Source organism: Equus asinus, chromosome 8, assembly GCF_041296235.1.
Source record: "Equus asinus isolate D_3611 breed Donkey chromosome 8, EquAss-T2T_v2, whole genome shotgun sequence".
NCBI lineage: Eukaryota > Metazoa > Chordata > Mammalia > Perissodactyla > Equidae > Equus > Equus asinus.
The window spans coordinates 56,024,633-56,042,926 of record NC_091797.1 but is presented as its reverse complement, the minus strand read 5'-3'; the positions used below and the strand labels follow the sequence as shown (position 1 = coordinate 56,042,926).

General features: G+C 47.0%; 1 protein-coding gene across 2 annotated transcripts in view; it reads right to left on the bottom strand.

Annotated features, from left to right (window-relative positions):
* Nucleotides 1–947: 947 nt before the first annotated feature.
* The window catches only part of GFOD1 (Gfo/Idh/MocA-like oxidoreductase domain containing 1), a 106,651-nt gene continuing 89,304 nt past the window's right edge, over nt 948–18,294 (bottom strand). For both annotated transcript variants that reach the window (XM_014849541.3, XM_070515612.1), the window contains exon 2: nt 948–8,147. In XM_014849541.3, coding sequence (XP_014705027.1) covers nt 7,228–8,147 — 920 coding nt within the window. In that variant the 3' untranslated portion in view covers nt 948–7,227. The remainder of the gene's footprint in view (nt 8,148–18,294) is intronic.

Here is an 18,294-nt window from a genome sequence, read left to right as displayed (position 1 = left end):
CTGTGATTTAGTAGGGCGCTGTATAATCCCTGGTTTACGTAATAAGAAATGGGCCTAATTGGAGAGAAACCAGCATCACAAAGAGATTCCAAATCTGTGAAGGAACCGCTAGCTCCAGGATTGAAAATGTACATAAATGCTTAGGAGAGTGGAGTCTTCCATCAGGGGCTGGTTCCCAGGCCACTCTGCTGGAAGAACTCAGGACTGGACCCCATTGCAGCCATATTTCATATTTGGGCAAAGGGTGTTCTCAGCTTTGACAAAGCACTCTCTCCTACTGCCACCTTCAGAACTGATCTTAGATTTGCTACAGTGTCATAAGATATGAGAATGTTATGTGTGCATCATAATAATCCATGTGAATGTAGGGGTTTGCTGCAACTTTATTGTCTTAATGGATGGCCTGTGTTCTGAATGCATTAACATCAGGACCTGCTTTTGCATCCTTCTTACTAATTCTTAACTCTTTTCAAGTGAAGGAAAGCATGGCCCAGAAGAATTACCTGTATGCGTTCTCTAAGACAGCAGAGGGTGGAAAAGAAAGGTCAGCCAATCCATGAGAGAACTCATGTCATGCAAATTTGAAATTAGGCTGAGCTCAGTCCAAGATGGTTGCCCTTAAATGCTACTAAGAATGAAGTAAGCAAAGATGCTCTGGTAAATAGTCAGCTGTGCCGGTTAGAAAGTGTCTTTCAGAGCTTGGTGTGAGGTATTAGGTTAAGATATTAAAATAATAGAGAATTCTAAAATTTGGTCCCCAATCTAAAGTGTATGTTATCATCTTGTTGTCTGGACTAGCTTTTCACACACACACACACACTCTCTCTCTCTCTGGATGTACCACCATCATTACCACCTCCGTTCTTGCTTCAGCTCTCACAAACTGACCAGGTACCTAACTCATGAGCTGGAACACCTGGGACTAATAAAGAGGAAAACAGCTGGAATTGTATCTTCTCTTCAATCTTTATTTGCTACTTTCACTCCTTTATCCTACCAATGCAAATTGTGGAGGACAGCAGGAAGCCACCTTTGACATGGCACATGCCAGCTGGCTGAGTGATGCTAACCAGGGCCCCTGTGTGTTGCATCAGCGCCTGGGCCCGGAGCGCAGACTGCACAGCGCAAGGCCCAGAAGGGAAGGCCACCTCCCACAGTAGTTTGGCCTTTAAAACACCAAGAACAGTTGCATCAGTGTCCTTTTTTTTGTTTTTTGGTTTTTTTGCTTTAATAATAAAAGAGAAAACCAAAACCTTCTATAATTTATAAGCTATTTTTTGCTATCTACATTATATATAAAATATAGACTCTGTTGACTTTATAACACACATCTTTTCCCCTTGATAAATAACTCTTTAAAATATCTAGTATACATGCCTTGACATTTTATATATAAGTTTGGTTTTATACATATACATACATATATATATCTCCATGTTTGTAAAATACAATAAATATATACTCAACAATGACAACGAAACAAATGCAATTTTGGTAAAAAAAAAAAAAAAAAAAAGGACTGTAAAAGCACCAGGCAGCACACAGAAAGCTGTAATTGCTAGAAACTTCTCCCTCCCCTGGGCAAGGCACAGGGCAGAATACTAAATACATTTGGAGGCCTGAAAGAGAAGGAGGGGAGCAAAGGAGCTGGTCAGGTGGCTTGTTTTTTTGTTTGTTTCTTAACCTGGGTTAGAGTAGAATCACAAATAAGTCATCACATTTATCAGGAGAAACCATGGGGCTCATTCAACAACTTAGCCCTTGTGATGGCTGCAGGGGACAACAGAGACCTCAAGGGGAAGGAGAGAGCGACACAGCAGACACCACGTTATTCTGCAGGCCCTGGTCACACCCACCCAGGCAAACTTGAGGCCACACTAAGCACAGAGCCATTGCATATGACATGGTCTCGTTATGACTCTACTCACTGCTGGGGTAAACAGAAAAGGGTGCCACAGATTCAAGAGTAGTCATAGTGCAACACTATCGGAGACTGACTGAGAGCCAGACGCTGCCCTCCCAAGGGCTCTGGCAAATAGGGACTGTGACGTGGGGTAGAGAAAGGTCAGGAGGCCACCACCTTCCATCGCTAACTGATGTATGTGGTCACTCAAATACAGTACCAGCTTCCCCTCCAGACCCCAATGAGACCACTGACTCCATCAGCTCTTAAAGCAGCACAGAGGGTCTTCACTCCTCTTGTGAGGAGTCCTGAGAGCCTGACTCAGGGCTGTCCCCTGAAACTCAAGCCCTCCCCATCTGCCACTTCTCTGCCCAGGGTGGGACAGGCTGGGCAAGGCATGAAGCTGCGGGTAAAGGGTGAAGCCACGCTGCAGACACATGTGGCTTTTCTTTCATTGCTCCCCTCCCTGTCCCCAAAGGGGAACTGAAATGTGGGGCTCTGATAGTTGATTTTTTTTAGGAGCTCCCTAATGTCATGGCCCCTGCCCTATAAACTTTAGGGCTTTGATGGCCAAAAAAAGTAGGAAGTGGGTGGAGCAGAAGTCCTAAGCTAGTGAAGGCCTAGCTCTGTATCTGGAAGAGGGGTGGGGGAGATATAAGTAGAGTTGACCTCAGGAAATCCCAAAGGCGAACATCTGAATTTACGTCCCCCATCCTTGCCAAATACAGTACAAATTAGGGATAATTGTCCACATTACAAGCACAATGGAAAATTTTAAACAGTTTTCTGAGCAATTCAAGACACAATTGAGTTTCTAAAAACTTGATTCAGCTGCGACAGTTGGGGACTACAGCCCATTGCAGGTCTGAGTTCTAACTGCGACTCTTCCAGCACCCAGCTGTGGGTCCTCAGACAAGTCCTTCCTCCTCTCCGAGCCTCCCTCTCCCCATCTGAGAGCTTTGAAGATGCTGTGTAAGGCAGGATGTGACTTAGAGTCAAGAAAACTGGGCTTCTAGGCCTGGCTCTAACACTAAGAAGAGGTGTGACCTTGGCCATCATAACCTCTCGGGGACGTAAAATCAAGGAACTGAATATATGTGGCTCTGAAGTCCCTTCAGATGCCAGTGGATTTACTTCTCCCCAGGATATCATTAGCAGTGAATTTCCCTCCTTGACCGCAGGTCAAATTCAACAGCTGTGGCTGTGAGACAAGATGAAGAGAGTGTAAAGGTACAAATGCAACACACAGCTAAACCCCGGGTCACAGACAAATGAACTTTAAGAAGCCCACTCCCTGAGAAAAGACGGTTTCCTATGTTATACTCAGACCACAAAGACCAAAGTCCAAGGCCATCTATAATAATCGGCCAATGACGTTTTGAAAATCCTCAACTCTGCGGTTTGCTGCATCACCTTCAATCAAAATCAACTTAGGAAGTCCATTCTAAAAGAAGCTGAGTGATATTTCCATTTTGGAAGGGGAAGAAAAATCGACTACTTCTGTTTGCAGCTCCGTAACGAACCTTCTGGCAGAACATCAAATGTGGCATCCTGCTCAAGAGAAGGATGTCGGCGGCAGTAGAGTGGAGCCCCATGCAGGTCCCATTCGGCTCTAATCACAGTTGCTCCAGAGGGCATGAGAGCAGACCCCCAGAAGTGTTCGACAGGGAGTGCTTTCCTGCCTGGCGAGAACTGCAGAGGCACAAATTTTCTCTCTTGGGAGGCAACATGGTTTGGAGGAGAAGAAAGGTTTTGGATTCAGGTGACCCCACTTCTGCTTAATAGTTGTATGACTTACTCTTCCTCTCAGAGCCTTGATTTTCTCATGAGTAAAACGGGAATAACAATTCCCAATACTATAGGGTTTTTATGGATTAAATGAGATAATATACTTAAAATACTGTGCACACAGTGGATAATCCAGAAATGTTGGAGCACAGAGGGTACTGGGATGGCTCTGCAGATGGAGAAAGGTCCAGAAGAAGTTCATCTTGAGTTGGAGTCAGCCACGACTGACCCTATAGTCAGATAGACCTGACACAGAGGTATTTGCCATCAGGTAGGCTAACAGGTATCTGTGGTACCCTGCAACGCCTCTCCCATTGAGGGGAGAAGTTGGAGAGAAGCTGACAGTGGTCATGGACTCTCTCTCCAGAAGAAAACTCCAAAAATCCAAACTTTCCACACAAGCACAGAGCGTTCCCAAACACTTGTGGCTACTGGGTAAGAACCCCTGACCTACACCCTCCCTCAGAATTTGGAATTTGGGACATCTGCAGAGGCAACTAGTGGCATGAGCAAAAACTTCCAGTACCAGAGGCATCCACACAATGATGGGAACAAATCAGCCAAGGGGGACTAAATGTGATGACCCTGAAGTGGTGCCTCCATGACACCGGGTCCTTGAAACACATTAAAGCAGAAAGGGGCTGGGATATCTTCCTAGGTCAAAGTCAGCTGAAGATCCCCAGACACCTGAGAGCACTATTAGAGGGGCTGGGCTGAAACAAAGTCCTTCTACAGAATGTTGTAGAAAGCTTGAGATTTCAGCTTCATATTACGGTTCCCAACCCAGTCTTTGCAAATGGTAGGACAGGGACAAAAAAGAGCCCTTAAGAAGTAACATAAACCCATTTACTGTAATTTTTGTATTAAAAAAATGAAGTATCTAGGTCTTTTCTTCCTCTCATTCCTGCATCTACCTACTACATGCATTTCAGTAGATAAAATTTGAGTACACTTACTAAAATATTTTTCATGCTTCTTTTAAGAATATATATTCTTTCTATATACCCGAGCCTCAAATGAGAATTTCTGTTTTAGACACTGAATATTTATCACAGAGCTCAGAGGCCTTTGAGGGGAAGAAAACTCCCAAGTATTTTGGGTAAGTACAGAAACATAAATTGAAACTCCAGGAATAGCTCTACTTAGATTATAAACGATGTAGAAAAATGAGACCCATAGAGACACCGAGTTTCCTTGCCCTTCATCCTTAATCACAGCCTTTTAGGCTAGCTAGAAAAACAAATTCTTTCCACTCAGTTTCCACAAAAGCTGTTTATCCAGGGGGCAATTTAGGAGAACCTGAACCAAGAGTCCACGGCATGGCCCTCTGCTTCAGCTGTGACTGGGAGACTCCCATCCTACCACATTTCTAGTTCTGGACTGAAAGCTACAGACGCTGGCATGCTCACCATGAAGTCTGTCAACAGATCAGGGAGCATAACGCACCATCAAGACTTTCAGCTGAGTAGCCTTACCGTTGCCGTCAGGCCACAAGGAAGTAGGGTGATTCTCTCCAGGAAGGCAATTCTTACTCCTCTGTGCTAGAAAATGACCAACATTCCGGTGGAGTTTGGACACGCCCACACGGTACCCACGGGCAGCCTGGGCATCACAGTATATTGACCCTGGGAGGAGAATGGAGGATGTAACCGACCTCTCAGTTGTGCTGCTCGTTTTCAGATTCTGCCTACTCAGCTCCTGGGGGCGCACTCCCAGCCCCTTATAGACCCTTCTAGTTCTCTTGCCAGTGATCTGAAGAGAAGTCTAAACCTCGGTTGTGTGCCAAAGACAACTGCTGGATGTCTGCGACCTGTGAACAAAAGCTATGCACAGTTACAAGTCATGGTCTCCACATCCAGCCTCGACAAATGTCTTCTGTGGGGTGAAGGATTGTGAAAAGAACAAAAGGATGACTCCCTGTTTGCAAAATGTATTTGACTTGGTCTGTCTTTCAAGACCAGGTCTGAGTTTTTTGGAACAATTTTAGTGACATTTGGTGGCAGTGAGCATTCACAAACCCATGTTTGTATGTCTGTGAGTGTGTGTGTGACTCTGGTTATTCCCCTTTGACCTGCCTGCTCGTCCGGGCCTGCAGCTTGCCATCTCCAATAAAGCTCTGTAAGCAGAGGGTGACAAGACAAGAGAGACAGAAGACCAAGGAGAGGAAGAATGTGTTTTCCAACATTAGCCTTCTCAACGCCACATGAAGCATACACCTCAGAGCGCTCTGAAGCCCCCGTTTTAGAAACACTAAACATTATGTTCCTGTTGTCCTTTTGTTTTGTTTTGTTTAATACCTATTCAAAAATTTTCAAGTGTCAGAATCGACGAAGGTCAAAGCTAAGGAAAAGAGCCTTGACTTTTGTTTTTGTTTTTTTTTTTTAAGGGAAGAGGATTCTATCTTGTGGAACTGAAGGCTTGCCGTTTTAAATCCCCAAAGCTGGGGGAATCTCCTAAAAGCCCTTCCTCAGCTTGGTAGGAGAGATGGGTGTTGGAGCCCAAAGCAAGTCCAGGGCTGGCTCCCTTGCCCTTCCACTGGGGGATCCCCACTGTAACACTGGGGCCCGCAGTCACCCCCAGTCCCTGATGCCAGCGTAGGAGCGAGCCCCTGGTCAAGCCCACACCCCCTGCTGTCTCCTCGGGCCTGCCTGGAGAGCCGTGTGAAAGAACAACCTCAACACTTCACTGCTGAATCCCTCTCACACCCATATCCACTCTGCCGGAAGTAGTGTTATAACGTGGCTCCTTGCAGGTTCTTAATTGTTGACAGATTTAAAGGGATATTTTATTCTCTGCCTTGGCTGTTTGGATGTGCTCTTGCTCTTTCCTTTGGGCTTCAGGGAACCGTCTCTCTGCTTGCTGTTCCTGGCACTCCCTCACCCCACCTCAGGCCAGGTGAAGGGCAAGCAACCGATTAGGAAGACACTCCCTCCTGCTTCCTCTGAGGAAGCCCAATCAATCAAGAAAGCTGTACACTCTGCTACCAAGTGCTTTTTCCTTCAGACACTTGAAGTGGCTTCCTGGAATTTGAACTCTCACCTTAGCCCACTGCACCCCCACCCGTCCCCAGACTAACCGGCTTGTGCGGGCATGTGAGATGTGCTTTCTCCTGCCAGTAGTGGGTGTCAGGGAAGCTGGCACCAACTGAGCTTGCCATCCGATTCAGGGCCTTGACCCCGCAAGAGCATTTGGCTTGCAAAGGAGGCCAAGGCGTGGCAAGGGGATGAGGTGCAGAGGGAAGCAACTCCTCTCTCCATAAAGGGTAGCAGAAGCCACTAAACCTCCGCCCTCTCATGCAAATACCCAGCAGGAAGGGCAGACCCTCTGAACACTCCCAGGATATCAGCTGAGCCCCTCAACAGTTCTGTTTGGGGGTATTCCCCTGGGCTGGGCCTCACCTTCCCAGATGCCATTTACTCACACTGCCCCTTCACTTCCCCACGCCCACACTCCTTGAGGCTACCTCTTTTTCACGCATTTCCCCCTCTCTCAGACCCACGCAGAAGGCCTAAGTCCCCCTAGGTCCCCAGTCCATGCTAACAGTACAGGGACATCCTGCTCCGGCGCATGGCCTCGCTGATCAGGTAGGCGGGGCTCAGCTCTGGCTCCTCGGTCATGATGGCAATGTTCTGCCACTCGCCCGTCTGGCTGGACCTCTTGATGGTGTCCACCACGCACAGGGCATACAGGCAGTCATCGAAGGTGGCGGCCATGGTGAGCGGCCGTCCATCCCACGTGCGCCGGTCATCCTGGTCCTGGAAGGCCTGGCGCACGGCCTGCATCATCTTGATGGTGCCGCGCAGATAGGGCGAGGGGATGTCACTGAAGGCCTTCTCAGGCAGCAGGGAGTTGCTGACGGGCGTGGCATCCTGCAGCAACAGCTCCTGCTCTGGGGCGCTGTTGCGTTGCCCGTAGAGGTCCGTGCCCACTGCCAGCAGGCGCCCAGCTGAGCCCACCACGGTGACGTCCTGCTTGAACTCGCCAGGCACGTTGAAGTTGAGGGTGACCGTGCAGCACACCCCGCCCTCCAGCACCATCTGGAAGGTGCAGAAGTCGTCGCTGGTGATCTGGCGAATGCCCTTGATGTGGTCGGTCTGCTTCACGAAGGTCTTGAGCAGCCCGTGGACCTTGACGGCCTTCTGGCCGGTGAGGAAGGTGAGCAGGTCGATGATGTAGGTGCCCACCGAGTGCAGGCCGCCGCCGCCCATCAGGTCGTCGCAGCTCCAGTTGTACTTCTTGCCCAGCAGGCTGCCGCTGTGCACCTGCACCTCGCACACCAGCAGCTCGCCCACGTAGCCCTCCTCGATGAGCTGCTTCATGCGCACGAAGGCCGGCAGGAAGCGCAGCACGTTGCCCATGATGCTCATGAGCTTGGGGTAGTAGTGGGCGGCCGACATCATGCGGAAGGCGTCCAGCGGCGTGGCCGTGCGGTCGCAGATGACGTTCTTGCCGATGCCTGCGGGCAGAGAAAAAACAACGGATCAGGGTGCTGGGGGGGAGGCAGCGGTGGGGGCACTGTCGCCCCCAGACGTCAGTGCTCAGAACAGGAACCGGACCTGATCACAAGTCCATATTACAATCTCAAAATATTTTACAACGCCTTTTATTGATCCAAAAATAACACATTCTATATATTTCAGTATTATTTTAAAGATTTAAGTCGAATTATATAATTTTAGCATTAAACCATAGGCATTGATTTAAAGATGAAGATTTATTTTAATATATATAATAGCCTATATTTTAGAAATATTTTTAAATATTTGCCAATATAATACAAAATGCTTCATTTAATATTTTATGGTAATCTATAACATTTTATATACAAATATATTTTACTTATAAAATATTTATATATTTAAAATATTATTTAAATATTTACGTTATATTTTTATATTATATCTTATATTTATATAGGCTAGTTCCATTAAAGTATACAATATAATCTTTTTACATATAAAATATTTTATTAAAATTATTTTACATATGGAATGTTTTGTTTTATTTTATATGTAAAATATAACTTTTGTTAAAAATATCGTATGTAGAGAAGAGAATAGTGTCTCTAGCTGGACAGAACCAGAATATATAAGTTTATGTATTATGTGTCATGGCCAAAGTGAGTCTGATTAAGTATGAGGAAGGCTTTCTTACGGACATCCTTCAAAGGTCTAAGCTCTTAGCTGTATCCCCCACAACCACCAACAAAGGATTATATTTTAAGCATTATCTTGCCTGTTTATTCTGCATTATGGATTAGGGCTGGCGGGGGTCACAGATGTGTTTGTTTAATGTTTCCCTGCTCCTTACGGGAAGGGTGGACCCTCCCTGCATCTGAGGGGTGGGCAGTGGCTGGTCCCTCCCCGACCCCCATCTGTGTCACGATGGGATTTGGTGCTTTTGGCCAGTGCAGCTGAGGCCAAATAAGAACGAGGCTTATGTGATGAGTGTAATGGGTGCATAAATTACAGGTAGATGGAAGCCCTTTAGGAGACTAAGTGGTTCTGGGTCTGAAGAAAACAAAGGATCAAAGAAAAGGAGCATGACAGGGAATGACAAAGGGATTTATTCCATAGAAGCCAAGATTTGGGAAAGAAAAACAACTCCGCGGAACCCAGAGAAACAGCCAACCAGAACTGAAAACAAACAAACAAACAAAAGAATTATATGGATTTTGTTAGAAAGCCAGAGTAAAGGATGCTACGTGAATAGATTTGGGAAGCTTCTGAGTGAAGGTATGTGGCTGCCTGTGGCAGGTCTCTGTTGTCCAGTCCTGCTCTGCACAGAGACCCTCTCATGGGGACTGAATACTCCAGCCACAGATGAGGGGGACACCGCCAGGAAATCAGTTGAGGAGACACACACACCCATCCCCGTCGTCCTGACGGTGTGCACCTGACTTGACAAAAATCCATGAACTCTTGAAACAAGCTGAGCGAAGACAGAAGGTTCTGTGGAAGTCCTGCACTTGCAGGTGTCTGTCCAGTGGACACGCCTAGACAAAACCACAGCTTGGCACATGGCTCTCTCATTTTCCCATTGGAAGAACTAGTCAAACGATAGACGTGGTCAGAACAGATTGTAGAAAATAACTACCATCAATGGCTGTCCATTTCCATGTGCATATCTAATTTTGGTGCTGAGTGAAAGGCCTGGAGCCTCCAGTGAGCACATCTCCTTGCTTTTCCATGTGGGCAGAGCTGGCTGGCTTTCCTGATGACCAGGAATGAGTCAGGAAGAAGCTCCTTTAACTCCTAGCAACCAGGTAAGGACTGAGACTCCAGCAGAGGGATGAGGAAGCACTGGTTTGTATTACCAAAGGTGCCACACACCTGTGTAATGTTCTGATAACGTGAGCCTGTTGGCATTAGGCTCATGGCACCGGCTCATGCTGGCAGGAACAGATTTATATGTAAATAGATTGGTAGGTCACTGCAGGGCCAGGTGACAAATGCTGCCAAAATCTGCCTCACACCTGTTGGGTAGAGGCTATGGCCTCTCCTATACTCTACCTCAAGGTCCCACAAACCAGAAGCCTGACTACCATTTTATTTTTTCTATTATAAAAAAACTATAAAATAAAATAGTAAAAGAAAAAAATAAATTGAGAAAAATAATTCACTCCCTCTCCACATACCCAGGACAATCCCTGAATGGGTAATTCGCCAAAGCTCTGTGGATGAAATGAAACTGATGAAAGCTATAGACTCCCTCTCCCGAAAATGCAATATGAACCGACGCGCCCAGCTCTACTCCATCCTGAAACCCGTGCCTGGCTCCTCCAGGGCTCTGAGACACAGGCATCTCTTCCTTTAGGCTATTTATGTATGTTGCGGTTCCACACTAGACAGCAAGTTCCTCAAGATAAAGGCTGGGTCTTCAAATTTCTTAAGTTTATACTTAATGCCCACGGCATCTAGAAGCGTGTTGTGTATGCGGCAGGAGCCCAGTGAGCATTGTTGCCTGGCCCCACCTCTCTGCCCACGGTCCTTATCGACATCCACACTTTACAGATGGGTCTCTGCCTTATCTTAACACACAGTATCTTCATAAGTCACAAGAGACTTCGGGGAATCTATCATAAAGAAGTCATCTAAAATGTAAGCACAGCCGCTCGCCCAAAGAGGCTTCTCACTCCATGACTTATCAAAGCGAAAAACAGGGAACAATGCAACCGCCCGACAGCAGAAGAATGGGTAAGTGAGCTGCAGTACAGCCACAAAATGGAATATTGTGCCACCACTGAAAATGATGCTTACCCAGACTTTCTAATGTCAAGCAAGATGATCATGATGTAATGTTAAGTGAAAAGGGCTCTATTCATAGACCTACTGTGATCTCAACTCTCTCTGCAAAAGACAAAAGAGAAAGAAAAAACCTGGAAGGGAACACCTCAAAATGTTTACAGTGGTCAATTGATTAGTAGGATTTGACTGATTTTTATTTTCTTCACTACATTTTTCTGTATTTTCCAAGTTCCTACTTTTTTTTTTTTTTCTGAGGAAGATTAGCCCTGAGCTAACTACTGCCAGTCCTCCTCTTTTTGCTGAGGAAGCCTGGCCCTGAGCTAACATCCGTGCCCATCTTTCTCTATTTTATATGTGAGACGCCTGCCACAGCGGGGATTGACAAGTGGCGCGTAGGTCCGCAACTGGGATCCGAACTGGTGAACCCCGGGCCGCCAAAGCAGAACATGCAAACTTAACCGCTGTGCCACTGGGCTGCCCCCTGTAAATTGTAAGATAACTTCTTGAAGCCCTTATGACATATTGTTAAATATAAGATAATGCTTCCAGTTTTAAAAGGAACCCAAAATGCAGAGCTAGCAGACCCTTCACAGACTTGCAAGGCAAAGTTTGTTTTCTCTCTGTTCTGGACAGTCTTTTTCAACCCTACCTCTTGGTGAGGTTTCTGCAAAGCCCATTCTGTGATCCCTGCAAGATCCTTAGGTTCTATTTCTCAGTGTTCCCCTGCAAAAATCTGTCCTGCCAACATGCCCAGAATGTGAAATTCCAAGGCTCTTAGCAGTTTAACAAGAATCAGGGCTTAGGCTGAAGGAATATGATTCTAATTGTAGATTTCCAGTCTTCAGACCGTGTGTGTGTGTGTGTGTGTGTGTGTGTGTGTGTATGCACTCGTGTGGCACAGAGCATTCCCCTCACCCCTAAAATCACCTACAATGAAAGACAGCTCGCATTGTCTGGGCATAGGGTTGACAGCACACAATCCTGGGTGTGTCGGATGCCATTGAATATGTGTCAGCATTTCTCCTGGAGAAAGCAGACAGACACCTGCCTTCCAAAGCACCTGTCCGCCTGGGCTTTGGGTCTGACTCTCCAGAAATACCACAGGTCTTTGCTGTCTTCATGATTTTCATGTGTCTTAGCACAATGCCTTTCTTGCCACCTCCAGAGAAAGTACGAGAATGGGCTCTTCAGAGAAAAGTCCTCTCTCCATTTTGTGCTGGAAAAAAATTAATAAGTAGAGGCCCCCCTCCCTAAACATGTGGCTCTGACATTCCTTTGATATGAAGGTAAGTAGATTCCACCAGGGAGAGAAACTGAAGAGTTCAGGGAAAGGGAGAGGCCCCTTACGAGCCTTCCCCCAAAACAGCCATGATTGATTCCTAAGGGGAACCATGAGGGAAAAACAAAGCCCTGGCTTCTGCTCTGCAGAGACAGTCTGCACTTCATCACTCCCTAAGGGGGAGGTCTGTGCTTCCTCACTCCTGGATGGACAAGTTTACCAAAAGGACGGAAGAGCCATCTCTGCCGCCCTGAGTCCACGCATCTTTCAAAGCACCATGCAAAACACACTCCCTTTAGGTTTGGGGTTCATATTCTCTAGTGGCAAGATGTCGTGTCCTCCTTCTAAAGCAGAAGCCCCCAAACTTTAGGACTTCAAACAATCTTACAGGAAATCACGCTGCAGAGAATCAAGCACAGGGACTTGAAACATGTGGACTTGATTTCGCTCCTAATAAACAGGCAGTGGAAAATGGAAAGTGGGGAAAAATACGAAGTGTCTGAGAAAAGGCGTCTTGTGTTTTGCCAAGCGCCAAACATTTCCCGAGCAGTTGCAAAGTGTCAGCAAAGCCCACCGGTGCTTACAGCCCACCGGTGCTGTAGAGGCGCAGTGGGAGATTTCTGAGCACTCAGGGGCTATGGCAGATGGTGGCCCCCCCTGCTGCTTTCCCCCGGGGGCTGTGAGCCATTATGCCACCGCCCCAGCTCAGCTCGCTCCACCGAGGGGCCTGTCGCCGCACCCAGGGATGGATGTCTTGGAATCTTGCCATATTTGTCAAGGTGGTACAGTGCAACTGCGGGTGGGTGGCAGAGAACACATCGGGACTGGCCTGACACATGGGGAAGTCTTCGGAACCCGCCCCCACGTAGGCCATTTACCTCTTTGCATGAGGACAAAGAGCTCAGGCTGTGTCTTTTGGGGACCTCTGGGCTGTAACCAACTCAGTTTTTCAAGACCAGAACCCCTCATCGGCAAACAAGCGAGAGCTCCCTGTCCATAAGATTGTGGGACTAATACCTTCTCACCTACGTCACAGAGCTGAAGTTGGGGAGAAAATGAGATGGATGGGAAACTTCTGAAGGGTGAAGAGCGCAACGTGCAAGGCCGTGTGCCTGTTCTTTGTCAGAAGCTTTTAAATTAAACAATTTCAGAAGGAGCTTTTCTACCCTACTGAGATCCCTCACGGGGAAATGGAAAACTGGCTTCCTCCGAAGCCTGCTGAATGTGTTCTCTGTAACTGAGCCAAAATACGCGTGACCCTCGTGAGGAGTCAGTGCTACAGGGAAGCAGTTTCCAAGCAAAAGACCCCAAAGCCACCTTCAGGCAGCTGCTCCCCTCACACCCTCCAAGTTCAAGGTTTCCAAGCTGGCGCCGAGTACCCACTCATATCTTTTTCCAGAGACCAGGGCTTTTATGGGGGCTGAGACTCCATCCAAATGGGCCCCCCAGGAGTCAGGGCAAGGAGCTTCCCATTGACACTTCCAGGGAAAAACACATGCTCTCTGCTGTCCCACGAGCAGCTGCCCTTTCCTGCCCTTGACCAGGTAGGTTATCCCTGGGTACCTGGAGTATGGCTGCCACCTGGCCACCCAGAGACCAGAGCCATTCCCTAGCGTAATCAGCCGGGAACTTCAAAGCTTCCCTCCCCGCCAGCACATTTCCGATTACATGCTCCCTTATCTAATCAATGGTGGAAATCGATGAGGCCGATGCTCCTTTCCCACCAGCTGTTCCCGATTATTCCACTTGTGTTGACAGCCTCTTATCTTCTAGAAGCCAAATGGATGCTGGTCCTGCAGGCTGGCCTGCAGCTGTCTGGGTAGATTGGCAGAGCCCCCACAAGAAGTCCATCAGATACGGCTTCCTATTTTTTCCTCCTGTTCACAGAAGGTAGAGAGGGCTTTCTCTGCATTTCAAGCAGGGAACTCACTGTCTTCATTTATACTTCGTTCCATCAACATTTCTGTGCTAAGCACTGGGACCAAAAAACGAGTAAGAAAGATGAATAAGAACTCACAGTCTAGTAGAGGAGACCAACAGGAAATGAGTGATCATGGGATCTAACAGATTGTGGGATTTAATAGATTACAGGATCTAATAGAGGGATAAATAAATAAATAAACGGAAGGAGGAGCTGCCCAATTGATTTGGGTGCAGTAGAAAGCTTTGCTGGAGAGGTGACTTTTGAGCAGGGTTCTGAAGTATGTGTAAGAGTTTGCCTATTCATTCAGAAGCTTCAGGTCCCATTTAGAAAATGGTCTAAAACAAGGGTGTTTAACCTGAGATTTGAGAAACCGCTAAAATTGGACTGTTTACAAAAATTGCATGTGAAATTGCATCCTGATGTTCAATTTTCTAAGGGAGAGGCTCATTAGAGTCTTAAGAGAGTCTGTGATTCAAAGGAGATCCAGCAGAACTGGAGGTTAAAGTGAAGAAAAAACAAAAGCAGGTCAAAGAGAAACCTCTGGTTTTAATAGAATTAAGTATCTGAACAGACAAGACTACTTATAATGGCTCTTTCTCTGCTCCCTGGTATGTGGGCACTTGGTCAGTTTCTCTCACTGTAGTGCTCCATTTAGTCCAGCTCTGTCTCTTTCTTCCTTTATTTTCCCCTCTGTATCTCCTCCTTGCCCCTCAACACCCACCCACACCCACACACCCACACCCACACACCCACACACACACACGTGCATGTTTTCTTTCAGTTTAGAAAGTGCAAGAGAAGTGGCAGCATCAGCAGGGATGACTTGTCAAAACCCCGCTCTCCGCCCTCCAGCCCTTGCTCCATGTAAACTGGGAGGAGAGCCCCTTTGGAGAGATTAAATCCCCATGAGAGTTGCTGACACCAGCTTCCCAAACCACTAATCTGATCTGTTCACAATAATAATGACGTAATTTAAAACGGAAACAACCACCATGTATCGAGCACTCACTTTGTGCCAGAAGAGGACAAGTGTTTTACATCCACTTCCATTTTTCAGTCTGTACAACCCCAGGAGGCAAGTAGTAATATTGTCCCCATCCTACAGATGTGGAAACGGAGCCCCTGAGAGGGTCAGCAACTTGCGCACGGTTCCATGTCTCAATGAGTAGGAGAGCTGGGACTTGAACCCAGATTGCCAGGCTCTGGGGCAAGCCTGGGATTAATTTCCACATTCTTATTGCCTTCTGGACACCTGTGTCTTAACGCTGGCTGGGTTATTCTTTGCACCCATATCTAAAGTGTATACAACATCCAGAGATGACATCCACCTCCCCAGTACCTGCTCCCATTCTCACCGGCTCCATGTGCCTGTGCACAAGACGCAATGCCTGTGACACAGGCACCACAGGAGGGCTCTGAGCAGAGTCAGGTGACTGACGGTGACTGACGGTGGTGTGTGAGCATCAGAAACCAGGGCGGTGGGGGGCGGGGGGGTGCCTCTTGCTCAGCTGGGTGACCAGCAGAAGCCCAGAGCAACTGGATTGAGTTTCCATTCTAATTTCAAACTTGAGGTGGAAATGGGTCAGGGTGACCCACATTCAGCTCCTTTTGTCAAGGCCCCTGATGCTGTCAGTAAGCACTGAAAGAGGGGACAACCAGAGAGAGGAAGCTGGCACAGCTACTACTGCCAGGACCTGATGTTGAATGGAATTCGATGTTCAAGTACTTTTCTATATATATCCAGCCCGCCCGTAAGGCCAGCCCCATCCCCCAAACCCCTGTTATGGACTTCCCCCCATGACTCAGGGCTGTTGTCTTAGCCCTCCTTTTGCACAGGAATCTCGACCAGCAGTTCAATTTTCCCAGACTGTTTCATGTGCAGTAGTATCATCTAATTGAATCCATAACATCCGTAAGGGGGATGGTACTCCTGAAACATCTTTCATTTTCAGTTCCCTTATTGGTAAATCCCACATACTCCATCACTACGGCTTATACATGTTGACAATGAGGACATGATGTTGGGAAGTCACTAGCCAGCTCCTTCTAGCCTGGGCATTCCCCATGAGAGAAAAGAAAAGCTTGCTACTTCTAGCCCAGGGGAGATCAAGGAGAGAGGTTTAGAAACAGCAGTTAGGTAAGGGGAGCCAGAGACCTTCCGGGCTAGTGGCAAGCTTCCCAGGTGGGTGGCCTGAGGCAGCCCTTCCCTGCCTGTAGCTGTCTCATAGGGACACAAGTGTGAGGGGCAGGGAGGTGCAAGAGGGCCCCTGGACAGGCCCAGATTCAAAGGACACCACCTGGACCCAGGGAACATAGACAGTCCAGTAAGCCACACTTGCCCCACAGAAGCAGCCCCCTTCTCGAGTGGAGGGGGCAAAGGGCAGCATGCTGAACAACTGGGCCACCAGAGCCATCTAAAAGAGACTGAGCTACTTAAAAGAAAATGTGAATGACTGGGTGAGGTGAGATTACTGGATTGGACTGTAATTCCATTCCCTACCTACCCACCTAAGGATGGGGGCCTAGAAGGGTGATCAGGGTGGCTGCAGAGAAATAAGAAAACGGAACTTGCTCTTCCTGGGTGTGGCGTGAATTCTCATCACACATCCTGAAGGGTGGGAGCCTCGTGTTGTCTCCCACAGCTCCCACAGAACCTCAGTACCTAATCGTCATTGCAAGTCAACACTTTCAAGAGAAATACTATCCTCACTGTGCATATGTAAGACAACAGACTTTAAACTAGGCAACTTCTCAAAAAAAAAAAGGAGGAAGCTCTCCATTCAAAAGGGGTTATGCTTTAGTGAAGGGATCATAGGTATATTTACCCAACAGAGGAGTTTAAGAATCAGGATATTTCTTCAACAATTCAAAGAGATTTACGCACCCCTATGTTCATCGTGGCATTATTCATAATAGCCAAGACGTGGAAGCAACCTAAGTGCCCAATGACTGATGAATGGATAAAAAAGATGTGGTATATATATACATATATATATATATAATGGAATACTACTCAGCCATAAAAAAAGACAAAATCGTCCCATTTGCAACAACATGGATGGACCTTGAGGGTAGAATGTTAAGCAAAATAAGCCAGACAGAAAAAGAAAACACCATATGATTTCACTCATATGTGGAAGATAAACAAACACATGGACAAAGAGAACAGATTAGTGGTTACCAGAGAAGAAGGGGGTGGTGGATGGGAGAAAGGGGTAAAAAGGTGCATATATATGGTGACAGATAAAAATTAAGACTATTGGTGGTGAGCACAATGCAGTCTATACAGAAACTGATATAGAATAATGCACACCTGAAATTACACAATGTTATAAACAAACATGAACTCAATAAAATAATTGAAAAAAAAAAGAATCAGTATATTTCACACAGTCTAAGTTTTTGGCCTCTCTTAAAAAAATGGAAAGATCCGGAAACATTGGGTTTCTTCCCCTAGAGCCTCTTGCTGACAACAATCAGTTGGAGCTGAATAGTCGCTTCCATAGTTAGGTGGCACATGCATCTCCAGTATACCACAGTCCCCACCAGTCCCTATTGCATTGTTGTATTCGTTTTCATTACTGCTTAACAAACTACCACAAATATAGCTACTTAACACAACACCCACTTATCATCTTTCAGTTTTCCAGATCAGAAGTCCAGGCAGGCTCAGCTGGGTCTCTGCTTAGAGTTTCACAAAGCTACTCTGGAGAAGAACATGCTTCCAAGCTCATTAGTTTGTTGGCCGAATTCGGTTCCTTGCGGCTGTAGGCCTGAGGTCCCCCGCTGGTTTCTTCCTGGCTGTCCAGCTTCTCCTGCACATGCATCCCTCATGTGCCATGCCATCTTCGGGCCAGCAACACCAGCATGTGGAAGCCAATCCTTCTCACGCTTGGAATCTCTCTGACTTCCTCCTTTGTCACCAGCTGGAGAGAACTCTCTGTCTTTAAAAGGCTCCTGCGATTAAATCAGGCCCACCCAGATCATTTCCCTTTGGCCATACAGCTAATCACAGAAGTGACACAGGGGGTGAAGGTCATCTTAAAATTACTCCAGCCCAGTCCACTGATTTGCGCGAAAGCCCCAGAAAGCCCTGCTAAGAGGAAGATGCTCAAATACTCTTCAGAAGTAAAGCACCTCAGACACATGTCGA